The sequence below is a fragment of the Liolophura sinensis genome, chromosome 3 (assembly GCF_032854445.1).
Source record: "Liolophura sinensis isolate JHLJ2023 chromosome 3, CUHK_Ljap_v2, whole genome shotgun sequence".
Classification (NCBI taxonomy): Eukaryota; Metazoa; Mollusca; class Polyplacophora; order Chitonida; family Chitonidae; genus Liolophura; species Liolophura sinensis.
This window is the reverse complement of record NC_088297.1, coordinates 27,315,961-27,337,289: the sequence shown is the minus strand read 5'-3', so window position 1 is coordinate 27,337,289 and position 21,329 is coordinate 27,315,961. Positions and strand designations below refer to the sequence as shown.

Here is a 21,329-nt window from a genome sequence, read left to right as displayed (position 1 = left end):
AAGAACATAAATTGAAGCTGGTTAAGTAACCAAAGCAATGTCCAGATGTTCAACATTTTACATTGATATAGTAACGCCTGATTGAATTAAAGCTCTGACATTCCTATTCCTATGTATAGTATCCTACCATGATACTACACCCCCAGATTTATTCCCCTTGTTAAAACTGTCCTAAGTGTTTCACTCCATACTAAACATGTTTGAGCCTTATCATCAGTGCTTTAAGATTCAAACCACATAGCAAAACAACTGCGGACCAAGAGAATGGCTAGAACATTATATCCAAACCATTCTGAGATTTATTTATTTATTTATTTGATTGGTGTTTTACGCTGTACTCAAGAATATTTCACTTATACGACGGTGGCCATTTTGAGACTTCAGGAGATAGAAGCAATCTGGTGAAACATGACTCTCCGTGCCGGGTGAATTAAACCCTTGTGAAAAGTCATGTTTGCCTGTCAAGCCCATGTACACGGCTGTCAGTTACACACAGTAGTTCAGATGATCAGGGATCACAAGATGTAATCGACCAAACAAAACTATTCGGTACATACTTGGACAAAATGATAACTTTTCTGTGTGTGAAGAAACAACAGCTTCGCTCCGAATTAGCTTCTTAAACCCCAAGTTTGGCGACTCACTGATATCGCTCCGGCGCTTTGACTTTCCTGCAAGGCCGCTTTTACGCACCTTGGTTTTGAAAACTTTTGGCGATCAATAACAATATTATAAGACGCAAATACTTCAGCCATTCAATTAATAGCACAAAACATGACCGGTCAATATGCGGTCTTTATTATGGCACATTATAATACAAACCTTTCTCACGCGAGCCGTGTTTAGGCAGGTGTTTAGTGTCCAGGCCCTAATCAAGTACAAGTTATACATGTATATCCATTGTCTTAGAGATTGAAGTGCCGGATCAATATACATGTACCTTAGGTCCATCCATGGCTTTTCACATGATCTGTTGGAAGGTGGGTCGGGGTGGGTGACATAGCTGGGCTGGGTGTAAGGATATGGTGGGCCAATGTACTCTAGGGCTGCAGCACAAAACAATAAACTCTGACAATTCTAGTTATGCAAATAGTTACTTTCCTGGCTAATATTCATTCAAAATATACTTGGGTAACCACATGCATGTATGTATGTGAGTATTTAACCATTCATTCTTCAAACGAGTTGCTAAGACACAGAATACCTGATGCATGTCACAAGTGCTTACATAACGGCAAACAGCTCAGCTATGAATAGTAATTTTCAGCAATTAAGTTTTTGCAGCATGTCTTATTACATATTATCCAGTAAAGAAGTTTTTTTATACTTTTCATATACTGTTACAAACATGTAAAATGAGATAGCTCTTACTTTCTTAAATTAACTTTCAAGAAGCAAAGCTGGTTCAGGAAAGAAAGAAGAAATCAAAGCATACAATGGCCACTTATAAAATGATGTATCATAAGTGAAAAAGGGTAGAGCTTGGGCTGTGAAGCATTTGTTTGTCTTTCCTTTTTTCTCTGGACACTAACTTTACCTTCAAGAGGCACACCTAACTGCATCAAAGTGTACTCTGCTGCAAAAACCTTTGCCTCCTCAACAGTAGAACACAGTTTAATTGGGGTAAATGGGTTAGGATTTGGAAACCGAGTACCGAGAGCTGGTATGGTGATCTGAAAGACAAATGTACTTTACCATAGATTACCAATGTAAATGTCTAACATCAACTTCTACATGACACTTATACATGACACTTATACATGTATAAATCACAACCACGAAATTCTTTTTTTTCGATTTACGTCAGATCAATTATTTTTATTTATTTTTATAAGATAATTTACTTCTTATTCTTTCTGGTACACATGGACATGATTAATTGTATAAAAAAAGTTACATTCCAGCAAAAAAACTTGATTCTTATCTCTTCAAACAAGTTTCTTATCAACATTTTGTTGAAACCTATGGTAGTACCTTGTACAAAAAGAGCTGTTGGGCACCACTTCCATCCCTTACCATGGGAGGCTGAAGCTCGTATACAGGACTTCCCCATCCATTCTTCTGGCAAAGGTCATCGAGCACCTATAGTGAACATCGTTACATGCATACAGTTTTTGACACTCTTGATTTACTGAAGCCTCACTCGGGCAATCAGGCTATAAATTAAAGGTAATTAGTAAAACAAAAATTCTTCCACAAAACAAAATCATGGTCAAAGGTTAAACACAGAGCCTTGCATTATGACAACTTTCAATGATAACAAGACAGCCAATTTTTTTTTGGCTATTAACACACCTGATTAACGAAATTTAATTCAAAACTCATTACATGTATAGGAAATATTAGATAAGAATTAGTTTCTAAGTATGTTACCTGTTACTTCAAAGTTTAAACAAACACCCATCTTCAACGAAACTGAACTAACTCACCTTCTGGTTAATTGCACAATCGGTTCATGTCTTTTAGTACGGCGTAGGCAGATTGTAGATTTTATGACTGCATAGTCCTTTTAAGCATGCTTCAGAATATGTTGCAATGCGCAACTTTTTAATGGGATATGGGACCAGAAACCTTCTGCATTGACAACGATACACACCTCTGCTGGATGTTTCCTAAAGCCCCACCCACTCATCATCCCTTGGCCTCCCACAGGGCTTCTGATGCCCATGGGACCTTGCTCTGCCAACCCCCTGCTAACAGTACAAAAAGCACAAATATTCAAGCTATTTCATGGTAAAAATTATGTGACTGAGCCTTCTTAAAGTTTCTTCTTCCTGCTTTTCCTACTGAGATGTTCACATAAAATCAAATATATTGAGCTATTAAGGTTCGGTTGATGAAACCTAATGCTTCTTTGTATACTTACATGTAAGAAGTTCATAGAACGTTTTTTTTTTTGAGGACATCGCATGGATAACACATAAATGCAACTTCTTTCACGTCAAATGACTCTATCAGCCACAATGGCAAAACCACTAAATATGGTAGTGTACCTTTCCTACATGTATGCTGATGAATGGAAAGCTACAGAGTGACAATTAAAGAATATAGGTCACAGGTGGTACGAAGTTCATATTAATTCTTGGCAAAAAGCAAGCCCCTACCATTCAATAAAATCGCCTGTTTTCAATAAAGCTATGCCTTGCACAGTCTTGCAAATATTTCTGCTCCCTGTGAAGCACCTTCCAACTGAAATCCGTCATTACCTCATTTTGGATTTCAGTTTCCAAAGTAGACTTGCCCATGTCATTTTTCTAGTTCTCACTCTGTACTCTGTATCCATTAACATATCAGCAGGAGAGCTACAATACTGTACTTTGTAAAACCCACTTACCTATGCTTATTTACAGTTACAGTTATTACAGACAAATCATAAGGTAAAATATAATCTTAGGTTATCTAAGATTTCATCTTAGATGATCATAACTGAAATGATTTAAAACCAAAGACAAATATCCTGTCCCTGGTCTGAAGCACACAAATGACGGAGCATCTGACAGTTCTGAGAACCCTGATATTAAAAAGACAAACTGGACACACACGGTGGAATATGACAACCTATGCTCCTAATTCTTCAAAAATTGTTCTAAGCTAACCGATTTTTTATAAAAATTCCAAGAATACAACTCTTTTCTGACTGCAAGATCATCTGCTGTGCTGGATTCTCATCTGTATTCTTATATTGGGTGAACAGAGTTGTGGATTTCAGGCCAAAATAGTTCTTACCTTGCGGGTGGTGGAGACATCGGGTTGTAAAACGATGGTGGAGAGTAACTAGGATCAAAATCATAGCCATAGCCCTGAAAAATTTGTCACAGTATCAAGTACACTTGTCATACAACCAAAGCATGCATAAAAGCAGATTCGCTCAAACGGTTGAACAGCTGACTTGCTTCCACTTGACCTATAAATTCATGTACAAATCCAGGTCTTACTCCAATTTCCTCCATCCATAAACCTGATTGTGGTGGAATAATGTGACAATTCTTGAATATAGTATTATACACCGATTAAAAAAGTTATTATAAAAGATTTTTAGCATGTAGTTCTAATAATTTTTTTAATCCACTGCCCGAAAGGCTAAGGCACTATACTACACATATGAGCCTTCAATATTACTACACACTGGAAAATTTCAACATCATAAGCCATCAGTGGCATTCCCTACCCTTGCATACCGGATCTGAAACCCCTATGCTTACATACCAGAAACTCTTATGCTGACATATGAGAACCCCTTACCCTAACATATGAGGAACTCTTACCCTGACATATGGGAACCCCCTACCCAGGTATACGAGAACCCCCTACCTTAACATACGAGGAACTCTTACCCTGACATAACAGAGCCCACTACCCTGACATACGAGGAACTCTTACCCTGATATAACAGAGCCCACTACCCTGACATATGAGGAACTCTTACCCTGACATATGAGAACCTCCTACCCAGATATATGAGAACCCCCTACCTTAACATATGAGGAACTCTTACCCTGACATAACAGAGCCCACTACCCTGACATATGAGGAACTCTTACCCTGACATATGAGAACCTCCTACCCAGATATATGAGAACCCCCTACCTTAACATATGAGGAACTCTTACCCTGACATAACAGAGCCAACTACCCTGACATACGAGGAACTCTTACCCTGATATAACAGAGCCCACTACCCTGACATATGAGGAACTCTTACCCTGACATATGAGAACCTCCTACCCACATATGTGAGAACCCGCTACAGATATATGAGAACCCCCTACCTTAACATAGGAGGAACTCTTACCCTGACATAACAGAACCCCCTGTCCTACCATATGAGGAACTCTTACCCTGACATATGATACTCTCTGCTTCCAAGATTCCAATGCTTCCTGGCCTCTGTTGTATGCTCTATCAACCTCATCCAAGTGACAGTCCTGATTAGCCTGCAATAAAGAATTTTCATCAGTAGTAAAATTCAATTATTTACCAGATATAAATATATATAAATAATTTGGTGTTTATATGCAAAGCTTACTTCACACATACACGACAGATGAGTTTACAATGGTGAAAGAAAGCTGATGGGGGAAAAATGTGGACAGGTCCCGGTTCCCGACCAAATACCTTCCACAAACTCTCAATATGAAAACATTTGAACCCTTCCAACTTAACACAGTTTACTTCACATACTATGTTACAGACAAACTTAACCTATGGGAGAGGATGATCGCTGGGCTGTCCTGAATTACACATTTGAGATGACTTTCACGATGTGGCAGTAACATTGACCAAATCATTTCTTACCTGATTTCTTCCTTTTGCCCATACAACCTCAATGCAAGTGCCTTCAACATTCATTCCTAGAGAGAAATATATATGACTTATTATATAATGCCTTCTCACCTTGATCTTCCTTTAGTTTTATTTCTTGAAAGAATGAGGACGTAGTACAAATGCTACACATCAGTTAAAAAGTGTTCCAGATACAGTCTACCTAGAGTTTTTCCCAAGAAAACTTCTTATTTTCTCAAAAAATTCCTGGCAAAATGGTCCTGGGAGCTTGGGTTCAATATTCAGCCTATTACATGTAACTGTTGAAACAACTCCCCTCTTTTAAACATTTGATCATTTAATGTTCAACAGCTTTTTTTCATGCTGAATGATTTATTGATTGGCGTTTTTACGCTGTACTCAAGAATATTTCACTTATACGACGGTGACCAGCATTATAGCATGAGGAAACCAGGCAGAGCCTGGTGGAAACCCACAACCATTCACAGGTTGCTGTCAGACCTTCCCATCCATGTTGAATGAGGGATGATATTAAGTTAATAATAAGCTAACATAAAATCCAATTTATACAGAAATTTATCCAAACAAATATTCTAGAGAATGCCCACACCTTATGCTTTGAAGTGTGAATTTATACTGTATGTGCTCTTCTGTAAATATATATAAGTCTGTCCCATAATTGTGAGCCACTTCCTGTACGTAGTTGGAGTATTAAACATCCTATAGGCAAGCGATGTGTCAGTTATTCACTGTTTCATCTTAATTACTCGAGTTAGCATGTTTTCCAAATACTCTCCCTTAGATGTTGGTGGATATTCTATCATGTAATTTTCTGTAAACATCAATCAAGTGAAAAACTAGTTAAAAAATAATAATGTGCCACATGCGACTGACAAACGAAAATGAACTTTTACTTATCAGAAACAGAACTATCAGAATGGAAATATATCACACTCTATAAATGCACACAAAAACTACATTTGCCTACCGATAGAAGAAATATACTTCCATTAATGCATTTTGTATTTATCCAAAACCAATCAACACAACTCCAAAATAAATAATTTTTCTCACCATTAAGTTTAGTCATGGCCATAATAGCATCATCTCTGTCTCTAAAATGAATGAATGCAAAACCTCTTATCTTCTTTACTCTTTCCACAACATTGTCTCTTCCCACAACTTGACTGCACAGCTCTCTAATTTTGTCTTCTGTAATTCTCGACGTAAGGTTCCCCACGTGCAAAACTCTCCTCTGTAATACAAATATGCACAACATAAATATTATTCCAGTCATACAAATATGCACAATATTAATGGACAAGATGACGATGCATCAGTGCTTTTAAGCCATAAGTGACCATATTAATTATTACCGCAGCCTCCCGTACAAAAGAAATCACTTGTTGTAAGAAATGTTGCGCGCGCGCGCGCACACACCACCTTCTCGTGACAGAAAATGAAAGAGCAGACGATAAGAAATTTCAAGAAGTTACGCAACATTTTACACATATCCACCCTCACAAAATACCCCTTTCATACAAAAAACTTTAGTTCAATTATAACTTTTCAAATAACGGCTTACATAAATTCAAATTTGGTCAAATTTGTTTGGACTGTGATACCTACTCGTGAATTTTACAACTAACCAACCAATATTTCCGACGTCTGGTGCTGTCTACATTGGCAATTAAATGTGTTTTAATTTGCAACGAAGAGACAACCAATAAAGCTTCTATAGTGGAAATTACATGACTTACGGCAGATTTGCAAACACCCAAGAGCTGGCCTTTACGAATTTCGTAGTTGTTAAGCTCCTTTACCGCTTGATTCGCGTGTTCTTCGTTAGTGTATATAACAAATCCATATCCTCTATGGGATCCAGAGAGGTAGCTCATTATGAGTTTCAGTTCATAAATCTTCCCTATCTTCTCAAATACTGGAACAAGCTCGTCTTCATAACAGTCTCTTGGAATACCTCCGATGTAAAGTTCGCAACCCTTTAAAGGAGGCGGGCTTTCCCAGTCGGGAGGTGGACCGCCGTACTTTCTTTGCCCTTTTTTATGCCGTATGGTGTATCCTGTTCTTTCCATAAGTTTCAGCAAGGCTTCGTTTGGCGCCCAGGTCACACGATACGGCAAAGCCTTCTCCGCGGATGCCATACTTACACCTTGTTGCTGGTCTCACTGCTGCAAAATAAAAGTAGGAAAACTGGACTTTACCACACACGTGAGTGGGCTTAGAAGAGCAATACAGTGCCATCTATGATGTCCAATAATTATTGTTTTATTCCAATTTACATAGAAAAGGCACCAAATCCAGAGAATATGACCGCAGAATCGTGTAAGGCAACATATAGGTAAAAAAATAAGCTAATAACTTGGAGGCATACGGTTATGTAGCACTCGCTGTGCCACTGCGAAAGCGGTTCACCTAGGGGTCTCATGTATCGAAAATTGAACCATTCATAGTAAGAAATATGGCATGTGTTTATACTTCAGTGAGTGTTCGGTTATACAAACTTAAACAGGTGGGCTTCGATTAGCCATTCAGTGCCAAAGGCTGTTCCCCGTCTATAGTCGTGTCAACAAGCGGCCCAGAGTTATTCCCCCTGAAATTCGCTGAACGAGTAGTATACAGAATAGGAGTTCTGGCACACCCTCCCCCTGGGCCCTCCCCAGAACAAAATAGAGGCCCCCAGCCCCCCCAGCGGAGGGTCTGGCCGCTATCGAAATTTCTTATTAGGTATACAGCGAATACAATGAATAATCATGGGATCTCCCGCGATGGAAACGACCAGCCAGCCTATTTGGGCGAAGTTAGTCGGCACAGTGCAAGACTTGCGAGGCTCCAAAGAAGTCACCCACAGCATGTTTGAAGACAGACGCGTCAATGCGGGCCGGCTGCTCATGCTGAAGCTCTTCACCAACGACGTGTGCGCTTCGGTGGATCACCCCGAGCCAATCCGGCAGTATTATGAAAACCGGCTGTTCCCCGAGCTAATGAGGCAACAACCCTAACGCCCAGAACATCATTCGGAAAGAGCGTTTTTCAGCTCTTGCCGAGCTAGTTTTCGGCCGAGATCTATAAGCTGTTTTTCGTGCTTTCATCGATCTCTACGGCGGTGAATGTCTTACGAGACTTAGCACTGTCTCCTGCTTTGGATCAGAGTAGTTCTGGTGTTCCTGAACGACTTGCGTGTACTCTACGTCCGAAATAACACCATCAGATAATGCCGTAGATACCTGCGCACAGATGCTGTTAAGTTTAGCCTCAGCCGTATATCGTTATGTTTCTTGGCCTTTGCGTGAAGTCGGCGGCTAACGAATTTTACGGCGGTATTTAAGACACCGCAAGCTATGGCCGCAGCTTCCATATCCAAGACAGCAGGGGCTGCAATTATTGTTGTGAGTAGTCCCACACCTGCAACCCCTAGTCCCAAACCGGCCGTAAGCATGGCCGAATCAAGGGCCTTGGCGGCTAAGACACCGCGCTGGTACTTAATGAGCGGAAGATCCCTGAGGGTGTTGGCGCTCGTTATCTCTATCAGCCTGGAGAGTTGGAGGGCGACCGCCGTCGCGCGACTGACCCTGTCTGGTCTCTAGAGATATATCGGCTTGGGCGCTCTGTCACAAAGCCTAATGAACCCGTGCTGTACTATGTAGACGATACGTCGGATGGTTCGCGATGGGGATTCGTTCATGAGGAGTTGCTTATAGTGCCTCCTGATACTCAACTTCCCCCGGATGGGCTTCTACGGTAGTTCCTCAAAGTCCCATCCTGCCGTCAAGGAGGCGCATGGCCATGAGCCAAAGTGTGGACACAATCTTCGGCTATCCAGCGCTTACTATCGAAGGGGGACAGTGAGACCTTATTCAGGTGCTGCCCATAGATATGGTGGCGCTCTGATCGCAGCACGTCCATACTGCGTCGGAAGATCTTTTTCTCGAAGAGGGCCTCTTTGTACTGCTTATGGCGGGTGCGCTTTTCCACAACTCCGTTTTTCACGCCCTTGGCCTTCTTAATGTTGGCTCCACCTGCCTCCAGAATGGAGTACATCTTGGGGCGCAGACGATTCATGCATTCGGCGATCTGCCGCCCCGCGCACTTGTCCTTCATATTTGCTACGCTGTGCAGGGGGTGGTCTTGTGGGTAATCTGAGGTGTCGTACAGGTTTGCATTCTCAGCTATATCCTCATAAACATCCTCAGTCTTAATCTCGAGTAGCAGACTATTCGTGTCAGCGTAGAGGAACTGGCAGCGCTCTCCGTACTGGGCCTTCATGTGGTTGTAGTAGAAGTCGTACATCAGGTGCTTGGAGAGATCTAGAATGCTCATGCCCACGCAGATAGGTCGGTTTAGGACTAGACGGGTCTTGTGCATCTGAAACGCTGCGAGGTCATCATCAAATATGTTCGCCCGTGCGAAGCTCAGGCTGGCTATCAAGCGCCGGATCTTATCGTCTTCTCCAGAGCATACCAGCTTGGCGTCCACACGCTTCCGAAGGTTCTCCATGATTTTTCCGAAGACCGAGTTGTACAGGTCCTTCTCGAATTTACTCGTGGCCGTTTTTCGGAGCTTGGTGTTCATCCTGATATAGGGTTCCATCCAAGGGCTCTGGGCGAATCTCAGGGCCCGGTGAACCTTGGTCAGGCGCATTCCTAGAGATAGATACAGCTGTAGGTTCCGGTAGTGCAGGACGTACCGTTCCTTGTTGCGGAGGTTGGGGACCAGCTTTTCGACCTCGGTAGACCTACCGAGAAGGCCGTGCTGATAGCCTGACATCCACTCCTTCTGGACCACCAGTTATGTGCGTTATGTAGGCCGGCCGGATACTCTAGGTCAACCTCGAGGATGTAACCTGAAGGACTGTCGTGGGGGTGGGTAGCAATCGTTTCGCCGAGACGCCGTGCGTCATCTACCCACTGGAAGCCGCCCATTGGAAGGTATTGGCGTCTAGGTATTGGATGTAGCTGTTTGGACTTTCTGGGTTGTATCCCTCCACCTGCGGATTATTGGCTTTGGCGTATCGCTTACTTACCATGAAGATACCTCCGCGCAACCCCTTCTCAATGAAGAGATGTTGGTTGTAGTCTGTCAACAGCTCCAGCTCTACCCCGGTCTTCTTGAACAGTGCATCCCACGAGAGACCTGGGCTCGTAAAGTAGTGTGCAGGGTCCAATCCATACTGCCGTAAACAAGTCTTCCGGAAGGCCTCAAACACATCGGCCAACAGGAGCACGTCTGTGCGGCAGTAAAGGTCTGTGTAGTCTCCCAGATTGGTGCAGTCAAATACCTTCCATACCTGTTGAGCGTGGATGTAGTCTTCATCGCTAATGCCTCTGACTTTGAGATTACTGTAGAAAGCCTCTTTGGGTGGGAGGCTTGACTCGTCGAAGCGCTCCCAGGAGTCCATATACTCACAGGGGTAGACACCCTTACGCATGAGCAGCTTTCATTTTTCTTCGGCGGGCTCATACCGGGCTGTGATGTGGAAAGCCTCCGGTTTGTTGGCCTCTACCAGGTTGTCAAGGGAAGTCGGTAAGAATTGAATGCTGTCGATGAAGCGGAGCTGCCCCAGTGAGAAGGAGATGTACTTTTCCGTGCTGTTGGGGATGCAGGAGATGCGGCCCTCCGCCTTACTTATGGCCTGCATCAGGAGGTGCCCGTCGTAGCCCCGTAGGTTGTGGAAGACTACTGGTATGGCTGTCTTGGGACCCAGCCGCAACTTTAGGTTGCATGCGTTATGGGCCGCGCCTCTGTACTTGCCGGTGATATGGCAGTGATCGCGCACAGAATCGGCGCCTAGAGGCTTCTCACACACGTTGTTGTGGGCCTGCCAGTCCTGGGGAGTCATATTCATGGGTATAAGGTTGGCTAGAACATTTTTGATTTCCCGCTCCTCCTGTTGGAGAGCTCTGAGGAAGTGTTCTGTCGCGTTAGGGCCTCTGTATTCCACGGGGCGTTCCAGGGTCAGAATTTCGTGCGGAGACGCGAGAGTCCAGGTGGACTCCCACTACTGCCATTTGCGAGAGCCCAAAGAGTCAAAACGAAAATTCTCAAAATAAATGTATATACATGTAAGAAACAACTAAAATTCAGTTTAACTCTTTTAATATTTAGATTTATCAAAACTTTAAACACAAACGGTTTGGTGACAAATTAACCTAAATCGACTTTTATTGATGGCGAGCCCTTGTCACAAGTGCCAACTAACAATCAGGCAACAGGACACAATAAATGAATACCATAATTCAGCATATGATAAACATATGAGAAAACCTTATTAACTGATGATACAAAGTTGCGTTTTTAGTTTGATGTTAAAACCAGTGTTGAAAATTTCAACAGATTTATTCATCAGGAACAGAAGCACTCAAATAACATCATAAATGTAAGCAGACTGCATGTTACAGCCACTACTTTCTCTCCTCCATCATCCAACGTAAATTCAAAATTTGATTTTAAATCGTCCTCCCAAAAAGCAATGGACCTTTTTGATATGCATTTCCCACGGGACGCCATTTTTGTAAACAGTCATTCGGCCCTCGTGTGAGTGTCCCGACAGAAAACAAACTATTCCTCTGCCATACAAAGATACATTTTTTCTGCACAAACAGGGCGAAGTTTTGTTAACCAGTAGTTTCTTCACAGTTATATCTTTAAAGACACTAAATTCAGTATAACTGCCTTCAATGTTAAGACTGAACAAAATACTTATAGTCAATATTCTCCTGCAGATGCTTAGCCGATATCATGCTGTCAAAAAACGAGGTGAGGAGTTTGGCAGCGGCCGTCAACCTCAACAGAGTTAAAACGGCATTGACTGGTTGATCAACATTTCTGCATGATCAATCAGCAGCAGATTGATTCGCGGCATGTCGCCGGGCTTCTTGCTGAGGCGGTGCACGATCACGCCCTTGTCCCACCCGAACACGTTGATGGCGAGGTCGTTCTTTTACTCCACTTTAGGGATCTGAGAGATGGGCGTGGGGGTGTCGATCCCCCCAAAGTCAAGACCATCATTGGTGGGGTACTTTGTTGGTCTCTGAGGGTGCCCGGCGGCTGGAAATAAGGTAGACCGGAGTGCCCATCGGAGGCAGTCGTCGTCTTTGTTCTTCACACCGATGACTGCTTTCTTGTTACTCACAGCTGCGGGTAGGGGGATGTAGGACCCGCCTCTCAGTGGCTGATACCTTGCAATGTCAAGCCAGAGTGTTTGCACGCTATTGACAACCCACCCTGACCCTCGCTGTGTCCATTTTTCTAGCACCTCCTGGATGGTGGGGAAGGCCTTTTCTAGAGCCCCGTCAATGTCACCGGCTTCTAAGAGGGCCTCCTGTTTGTTGTGTAGTACTGGGCTGGTATACTCTTCACTGCCATCGGCGTTGCTCTTTCGCAACTGAACCCTGAGGCCTAGTTGGAATTGAACCCCGTTGAGTGCCAGGATCTCTTCTTCTAGCTTCTGGCGAATAACAGCTCGAACTTCTTCTAAGACGGCTACTGAGTCCGTCCAAACGCCTTCGGGTACATTCATCTGCCAGACCCGGAGGAGATTCCTTATAACCCTGCCGGTGTTAATGAATTCTAGTTTCTTTTCGCCTAGCAATTCATCCAATTCCTCGTTACTGAGGAGGTTCTTAACGTCTTGCTTTAACTCCTCGTTACTGACGTCTTGCTTCAACTCCTCGTTACTTCGGGAGTTCTTGCTGTCTTGCAGCCGCTTCAACTCAGCCACAGCCGTTTTATACCTGTCGAGGATCCCCTGCAGTTCTTCCAAGGCAATGTGGGACCGTGGGTACTTGGGCCGCACACCTAGGAGCGTCTCAAACTCCTCCCGTAGTGCTTGTGCTTTTTGATGATGTTTCATTGTACGCACTGTTATACCAACATCATCGTTATACCTATTGACAGTGATTCTCTAATACAGGGTTCATACACCTTAGGTATTATGAAAATTAAAGACTTTTTAAAGACTTTTAAGGCTGTCATTCTCCAAAATTAAAGACCAATTTCATCAAGTTGTTTGTAAAGATCTATTCATTTAATCTTTGTCTTACACCACACAAAGAATTTTTCACTTCTATGATGGCGACTAGTGCATTGCGGCTGGAGGAAGGCAGAGTACCCGTGGTAAACCAGCGACCTTTGGTGAGTTATACCAGCTGAACTTGTATGACTGACTCGACATATTGATGAACTGCATGCGATCTGTAATGAACTTAATGCGAACGGAAGTCACAACATCCATGTAAAGCCATATAAATAGCAACACCGACTGCATATTGCGATCAAGGCCTCACACAGTGAAAGCATGAGGATCATGAAAATCCCTTGACACAGGTATTGAAACCACGCTCGTGCAGCCTCAGGTTGATGGACAAGCACCTATATTCGAGATAGCTACACCATCAGCGACCATACTGAATACGAAGCAAGCCAGAGAGTTAAATTGTAACACTTTTAATTGGGACAAATTCCAGCAGACACAGATTTTAATGTTGAATGAGTCAGTTAAGATAACTGAACACATTTCAAATCTCAAATGCCAATTCAGGCAAACACACATTAAGGTAACAGGCAATAAAACAAGAAGTTCAATCACACAGTACGTGTTCAGATAATGGTTTAGAGCACAGTTTTAATGAGGTCCATTAGGTCTCACTCAGTTTAGATAACTCACTAAAGTCTCTAAAATTTCAGATGCCTGTAGCCTAATTCTTAAGATTTTTCAGGATTTCCTCTATTTCTCTGTCAATATCTGTAATACTGTTGGATTTCTCCTTAGCATTTCTCCTGAGGCTGTTGGCTCTTGCCACATAGGTAATGTCCCCTGTTGCCTCTGCCCTCTCTGAAAACTCTTCTGATGACTTGTATAAACCTGCTATGTTCTGTTCGATTCTCCTTTTCTTCATTTTCAATTCCTCTAACTGGTCCATTGTTGACTTTCTTTTCTGTGCTTGTTTATGTGATTCTTTCTGTCTTTTCACATCATCTAGGTGGGCCATATACTTCTGCCTTGCACTACCTACAGCAAGCACTAGAGGCTTTGTAAGGTTTACACCTGAAATACCACCAACTGCTGAGAGGTGATCAAGGACTATTCTCTGAGCCACGAAAGATCTTTCTTGCAAGTTGTCTGTTGCAACTTCTTTATTCACAGAGAATCCCTGCTCCACACTTGCCTGGCCATGTGACAAAATAAGAAGGCTTTTGACAACTCGCCATAACTTTTTGGCTTTGTGGGCAAGATGGTCATGCAAAAAAACATCACCTCTCTGGGTATCAAGCTTTGGATTAAATTCACTAAAGCTTGCCTCTGCCATTGGAACTTCTTGATCCAAGAACTCTTGGTACTCTCTAATCACATCATCACAATTTGACTCAATGATTTTCTTACTGTCCACCAGACACTTTAACAGTCTCTTCATCTTTGCTACACAGCCAGATTTGTCCAGAACCATCTGTCTCGGATCTAAACACTTCATGTTACGAACAAGAGTGTAACTCAATAGTGATTTGTTTTGAAGTTTCTCGACAACGCGAAGTAATGCTTCACGGTGACCCTGTCGCAGCTCAATGAGTTGACGATCTGAAATTTTCTTCTTTGAATGCAACCGCTTTACTTCATTTTCTGCTGAAAACCCAAGATCTACTGCTGATACTTCTTTCCACAGCTTTTTGTCTCTTACATCAAGCTTAATTAGTTTAAGTGGGGTATCAATTTCTTTTAGAACATCTGCTTTGATCACTGACTGAAGCAGGCTTTTTAGCAAGTAGGAGAGGTCATCTGACATGAAGGGCAGCAGTGGTCTTTCTGCTTGATACATGGTCTGGAATGGTGTCAGCAGTTTGCTTACTGTCAGGAACATATGGATATTTGCATAAAGCAAAACATTCTGACATCCTTCCTGCACAGTTTGAAATGACTTTGTCCCAGGGTCTTTCACTTTTTTGTCTTGATCTGCCTTAACAAACATTTTCACATTGTCGAACATCTCCAATGCTCTTTCAGCAACAGGGACATTTTCCACCCACCTGTGCTTACAAAACATCAACGGAAATGTGTTGGAACCTGTCAGTTTTGAGAAGTCTTCTCGTCGTGCAGGGGAATCTTTAAACAGCCAGTACAAAGATGAAAGGAAATTGTGAACACCATTGTCAGATTTAAAGAACCCATCTTTCAGGGCACCGTGGATAACATGAAGTCCACAACTGCCAATGTTCAGAAATTTGTTTCCAGTGTCTTTTTCAACCTTGTCTTGGAGCATATCAAAAAGTTTCCAATTTACGGATGGCCCATCCATTGATACCTGTTGTAAATTTGAAAGATTCATCCTCTCAAGATCTTCACACACACTCTCAAGTAGGGCTTCAGCATTTGTATGGCCCAAGAACTGTGATCCCAGATATCTAGTGGAAACACAATTTGTGTCCCAAAATCTTACATGTAGGTCAAGCTGCTCATTCTTTGTTACCTTATTGAGGCTTTCATCGAAGCAGAGCACAAATTGTTCTTGTTTTACACGACTTTCCAACAAGGATTTGAAATGTGGAGCAAGTCCAAAACAACACAAATATGCTGTTTTCTTCTCACCACATGTAAATCGTTTCGCAATTTCACTATCTGGAAACACGGTTTTGAAAACAGCTTGAATCCCTTCGTTGGATTTGTAGGAATGGTGATGTTGTACAGTGTGAAGCGTCCATATCAGGGATTTACCGGACGCAAAAAACACGCGTCTCTGACGCGTGTTTTTTGACTTGGACGCAAAAAATGCATCGGCAGGGGTCCCATGGGACGCAACAAAAAAACCCCCCAAAATTTACAACCACATCCAAGTGCCCATGGAAGCTGATTTAGTCACTAAAATAATTCATGTATCCAGTTATTTTCATAAACCAGCATCCACGTGTTCTACGGTAGCAACATGGCACATCCAGCGCTAAAAATAGCATGCGTGGCCTACAATTGTGACGTATGCTGCTAGAGGGGGATCAATGAATTGACGCACTGCTTCAATGCACACGGCACGCGCTGCAAAGTGTAAGCGGTCCGCTGAGCAAATGGGCTATCATTCAAAGCAAATCATGAGCAAACAGTCCAAGTTGTCAAAGTTTTTCGGCGGTGGATCCGAGTCTAGCCACACTGTTGTCATGCGTGATTCTGAATCACCTGAGCCGGCTGAAGCTGAAAAAACTTCACACACTGAAACAGACGCGGTATCGGCACCTAAACGGGCTCGCACTCGATCGTTTCAAACCGAATGGCAAATGAAATTTCCATGGTTGAGTAGGGCCAACTCCGAATCCCAGGCCTCGGGTATGATATGTAACACTTGTAAAAGTGCAAATTTTGACTATTCCTTCGCAACAAACCAGGGCTGTTGTAACTATCAACTCAGCGCATTGTCCCGCCATCAAGATTCTAAACAACACATCGAGGCTGTAAAGATTTTACATATGCGCTCTCACACAGATGCGGCCATGAAAAAAGTTCGCGAAGTCAGCCAAAATACGTACGACGAAAAAATGAACAGCGAAATGATTCAGCTAAGAACTGTTTTTGTGATGGCCAAAAATAACATTGCCGCTGATAATTTTCGAGACCTAATGGACTTGCAAGTTTTGAATGGTGTAAAAGTGAAGCAGTACTACAAACGGCCGCAAATTGTCTCCGATATGGAGGAGTGTATAGAACAAGTCGTGGAGGAAAGCATTCTTGACAAATTACAGGCAAGTGACTTCACTGGCATAATGTTGGACGAGACCTGTGATGTATCAGTGGAAAAAAAAATGCCATTTATGTTAGATACATTGACAATGGAGAAGTGCATGTGTCGTTTATAGGCAATGAACGTATAACAGACGGTACCGCTGCTGGTATTGAAACTGCCATTATCTTAGTTTTGGAAAGGAAAAACATTTGCCAGGATGACATGCAGAAAGTCCTTGGTCTGGGAACTGACGGAGCGGCTGTAATGACTGGTCGTCACAATGGACTCGGCGCAAAACTGGGCCGTCGAAATAAGAATATTGTCCATATCCACTGCGTGGCTCACCGTTTGAATTTAGCTGTATCCCAGGCAGGAAAGTCGATTGAGTATTGCAAGAACTATCACGCCATGATCCACTCACTCTATCAGTTTTACAGGGATTCTTCTGTCAGATACGATAAGCTAAGACAGCTACAAACTGTTCTTAACGGCAAGGCAAAACAAATCGTGCAACCCACATCTGTTCGTTGGCTTTCTATTGAGTCTGCTGTGAAAATGATTCTAGACAGTTATTGTGCCATTATGCTCTCCCTTGATGCGGAAAAATCACCGAAAGCAGTAGGACTATCGAAATTTATTGGCAATTCATTGTTCCTGTTGTTCACAGCCCTCCTCATTGACATTTTAACAGCCATTGGAATTCTAAGTCTTACGTTCCAGAAAGATGCCGTCAACCTTTCTCATATCAAACACAGTGTTACTTCTGCCAAGAACACATTGACTGACATGAGAAAAGGGTCCAGCAAGGTTACGGAAGTCCTCAATGCTTTGGGTGAGATGCCAACAACAGGAGAGGCCGCCAAGTACCATGATGTGAATGTTACAGATAATAACATTCTCAGGCAAAGGTTTAATGATATCAGAAATACCTACCTGGATAAGCTCAGCAGTAACCTTGATGACAGGTTTCCCAGTGACATGTTAGACAAGCTTGAATGTTTTGATGTCCTGTTCAACCCAGGGCGATACCCTAGTGACCTTAACCTCTTAGATTATGGCGGTTTGGTGTGTTAGTAGAGTTTTACCAAGAGCTTGTTAACAAAGAGAGAATGGAAGCTAGCTTTCTACAGTTCAAACACTTAGTTAAGTCATACCAAGTGCTTTCATTTGAAGCTTTTGTGAAAGTGTTGATCAGAGAGTTCAATGAAGAGTTTCCTGACTTTGTGTTACATGGCAAAATTGCATTGGTGCTTCCAGTTTCCTCTGCCCCATGTGAGAGGGGATTTTCCATCCAAAATGCAATCAAGAACAAATCCAGGAACCGGATAACCCCAGAACGTCTAAACAGGCTGATGTTTATCAAACTGAATGGTGGCAGTGTGGAGCACTTTGACTTTGCCAGAGCAGCCAAAATTTTCACTGACATGAAAAAAAGACTTCCTCATTAATAAGTTCTCTCAGTGTACAGTTAGTCAGACTGTCACTCAAGGCCACTCAGTGACTATATAAGTGATAATCATAACATAAATTGAGAGTTTGACTTTCATGATAGAGAAAAAGTCTTTGTAACATTGAAAAAAATAAACAGAGCACAAAGGTCATTAATATATATATATATGTGTTTTTATAGGTCATTTATATATTAAAAATTCATTGGACCCCCATTATGGTATGTGGGACCCCACTTTTTTTCTGAATGGGGTCCATTGGACCCCACAAAAATTACAGCCAGGTAAAACCCTGCATATGATCTCTGCTTTGACAGTCTCCTCTCTCTCCACAAATGATGTTAATGTTGAGCTGATTGGTCGATTTGAAAAACATGAATTTAAAAATAATTACAACCTGTTAATGATTTTCTTTCTCTTCCATTAAAATCTGAAATATTAGATAGATACTGAAAAACAAAAAAGAGGAAGGGAACAACTATTGACAAACTTAATTCGATGGTGCCTTCCCTGAATAATACAAATTTGCTACTGTGCACAAATACAGGGCATGCAGAACCCAGAACTGTTTATAATATTAACGTATAGTTGTTATGTGAAACTGTATTATTAAGGGGGGACTACTCATGTATTTACATCAAGTTTGTCATAAGTTGTCCCCCCTGATTCGAAATATAACCAGCATGGACCACACATTACCTTGTTGTTGTTGTTGTTGTGGCATCGGCCGTGACGGACCAGCAGCTGCAGAAGGTTGACTGCTACCTGCCTCATCTGTTGGCCTCTGGGAACTAATAAAATCCGTTATGGATGGGGTCCGCAAGGACATTTTACTGCGCATCAGAGCAATGTGCTTTTTGCCAGACATGTGGACTCGTAATGCTGCTTCCCCCATTGTGCCCAGGCCAAATGATTTGACACAAACTTTACATCTCGCCTTGTGTTTATCTGGATCTTTTTCCAACCACCCGACATATTCACTGTTTTCCAGCCATATTTCGTGGAACAAACAATAGCCAGGCATGTTTAACATTGTTAGCAAGTTCACATACTACGGCTTCCTCGATTCAAACCAATCCCGTCAGAAAACTTTCCTGAGAACCCGCGCAATTTCCGGTTTCGGAAACCAGCTTTTTCAATGACTACTTATGATGTGGTTCTGTTTCCGATATTACAATCTGCAACACTCGGCAATTTTCGTGTGAAGGGGCTCAAATGGGGTTTCTGAAATATGGTGTCTAACCGTATGATTTTCGTGGATGATTCTTAATTGTTAGCTTGTAATATTAATTACTCAGCAATAATTTTTTTCACTGGTTGCAGTTTATAATTTTTAAAGACTTTTAAAGACCCTGATCTCACTTTTATCAAATTTTAAGGTTTTTAAGGTCCTTAATTAAACACAACGAATATTAAAGACTTTTAAGGAAATTAAGGCAGCGTACGAACCCTGCTAATAGGGAATTTTGATAGCCGCCAGCCGTTTGAACTCGTCCAAGAAAGCCTTGCGCCTCCGCTGCCTTTCACACGTCTGGACATTATTGTATCCGCAGTCCCCGCAAAGCCGAAATCGGTTTTTAACACCCCGGCTACAGCTAATACATGGCTGGGTGCCAGGACTCTTCCGCAGACGGGCTAGGTGAACCCCGCAGTACTCCCACAGACAACTTTTACCACGGAGCCCCGTGGAACCGATGAGAAGCCACTGGCAATTATTGCTACCCTTTGGCATGTTGTTGTTGAATTTATCGACGTATACCTGGTGCAATTGGTATGTCTAATAGAACATGAGAAGGGGCTGGGGGCCTCTATTTTGTTCTGGGGAGGGCCCAGGGGGAGGGTGTGCCAGAACTCCTATTCTGTATACTACTGAACGAAATACGGCATGTCTTTATACTGCATGCTCGTATGATAAATGTCAGTTTTAGTCGACGGCCTGCATGTCTAGCGTTATGTTGTACAAAAAAAAACATCACATGAGTTCTGCAAAAAACACTAAGGCTATCTGGGTGGTTGAAAATGACCCAAATCCAATCTACTATCGCTGACATCGATTTGACAACAGGCATTGTCCTGTGTAATATTCAAAAATAGAAAAAACAAATTTTGTTTTCGCGTGGTTCTAGCTTCTGCATTGTCTTCTAGAACAGCTTATCATGTTCCAGGCAAACCTTCGCACTGCGACGTCCAATGAGCGAGGGACATGACAGACCAATGAGCGCGACAAGGAGCAAAACGTCGGCTTGTAAAGTCGAGTGGAGCAGCTCCAACAGCTCCATGCTATGCCAACCACTCCGACCCACCTGTGGAACTCTTCCAACAGATCATGTGATCAGCCATGGATGACCTACGGTACAAGTATATTGATCCGGCACTTCAATCTTTCAGACATGGATGTACATGTATAACTTAGATTAGGGCCTGTAAACTAAACACCTGCCTAAACATGCCTCGTATGAGAAAGGTTTGTATTATAATGTGTTATAATAAAGACGGCATATTTTAACAAATAGAGTGAATTTTTTTTTTCTTTTTTCATTTTGAAATTTCGTTTAATTTTCTTTCACCTGTATCTGCTGGTTTAATATACAGAACCTGTTAAGTATACATGACACGCCTAAGAAAAAGTCAGACTTACCTGGTGACCACACCCGCCTTGATTACTACAGGCTTGATTCTGGGATCGACCATGGCTGTAAGGAATCAGTGACCTGAAGACGCCGCGTTTGGGCTTACTCTTCAGTAGATGCACTTACAATTTCTGCTTTTCTGGCTGCTATGTATATGTATTTGCTCACGTGTGGATGCAGTGGGCCTCTGCGATCAGTATAATATGGAATACGGGACGTAACTGCTCCGTCTGTTGTTGATGTACATCCGG

The 21,329-nt window shown here is 42.5% G+C and overlaps 2 protein-coding genes across 3 annotated transcripts; one reads left to right on the top strand and one right to left on the bottom strand.

Moving 5' to 3' along the window:
- Positions 1–1,873: 1,873 nt before the first annotated feature.
- Positions 1,874–21,281, bottom strand: LOC135464014 (APOBEC1 complementation factor-like). 2 transcript variants are annotated; one of them, XM_064741489.1, is made up of 9 exons: positions 21,242–21,281; positions 21,087–21,157; positions 7,044–7,472; positions 6,358–6,538; positions 5,296–5,351; positions 4,839–4,934; positions 3,727–3,800; positions 2,597–2,693; positions 1,874–2,082 (listed from the first exon to the last, which is right to left on the bottom strand). In XM_064741489.1, exons 3-9 carry the CDS (start codon positions 7,443–7,445, stop codon positions 1,963–1,965), a joined length of 1,026 nt encoding a protein of 341 aa, XP_064597559.1. In that variant the 5' UTR covers positions 7,446–7,472; positions 21,087–21,157; positions 21,242–21,281; the 3' UTR covers positions 1,874–1,962. The 2 variants fall into 2 exon arrangements, with proteins under 2 accessions (XP_064597559.1, XP_064597560.1); XM_064741490.1 differs by lacking the exons at positions 21,087–21,157; positions 21,242–21,281 and adding an exon at positions 17,934–18,036.
- Positions 17,223–18,074, top strand: LOC135463528 (zinc finger protein 862-like). The gene has a single exon (XM_064740787.1). It carries the CDS (start codon positions 17,223–17,225, stop codon positions 18,072–18,074), a length of 852 nt encoding a protein of 283 aa, XP_064596857.1.
- Positions 21,282–21,329: the final 48 nt, after the last annotated feature.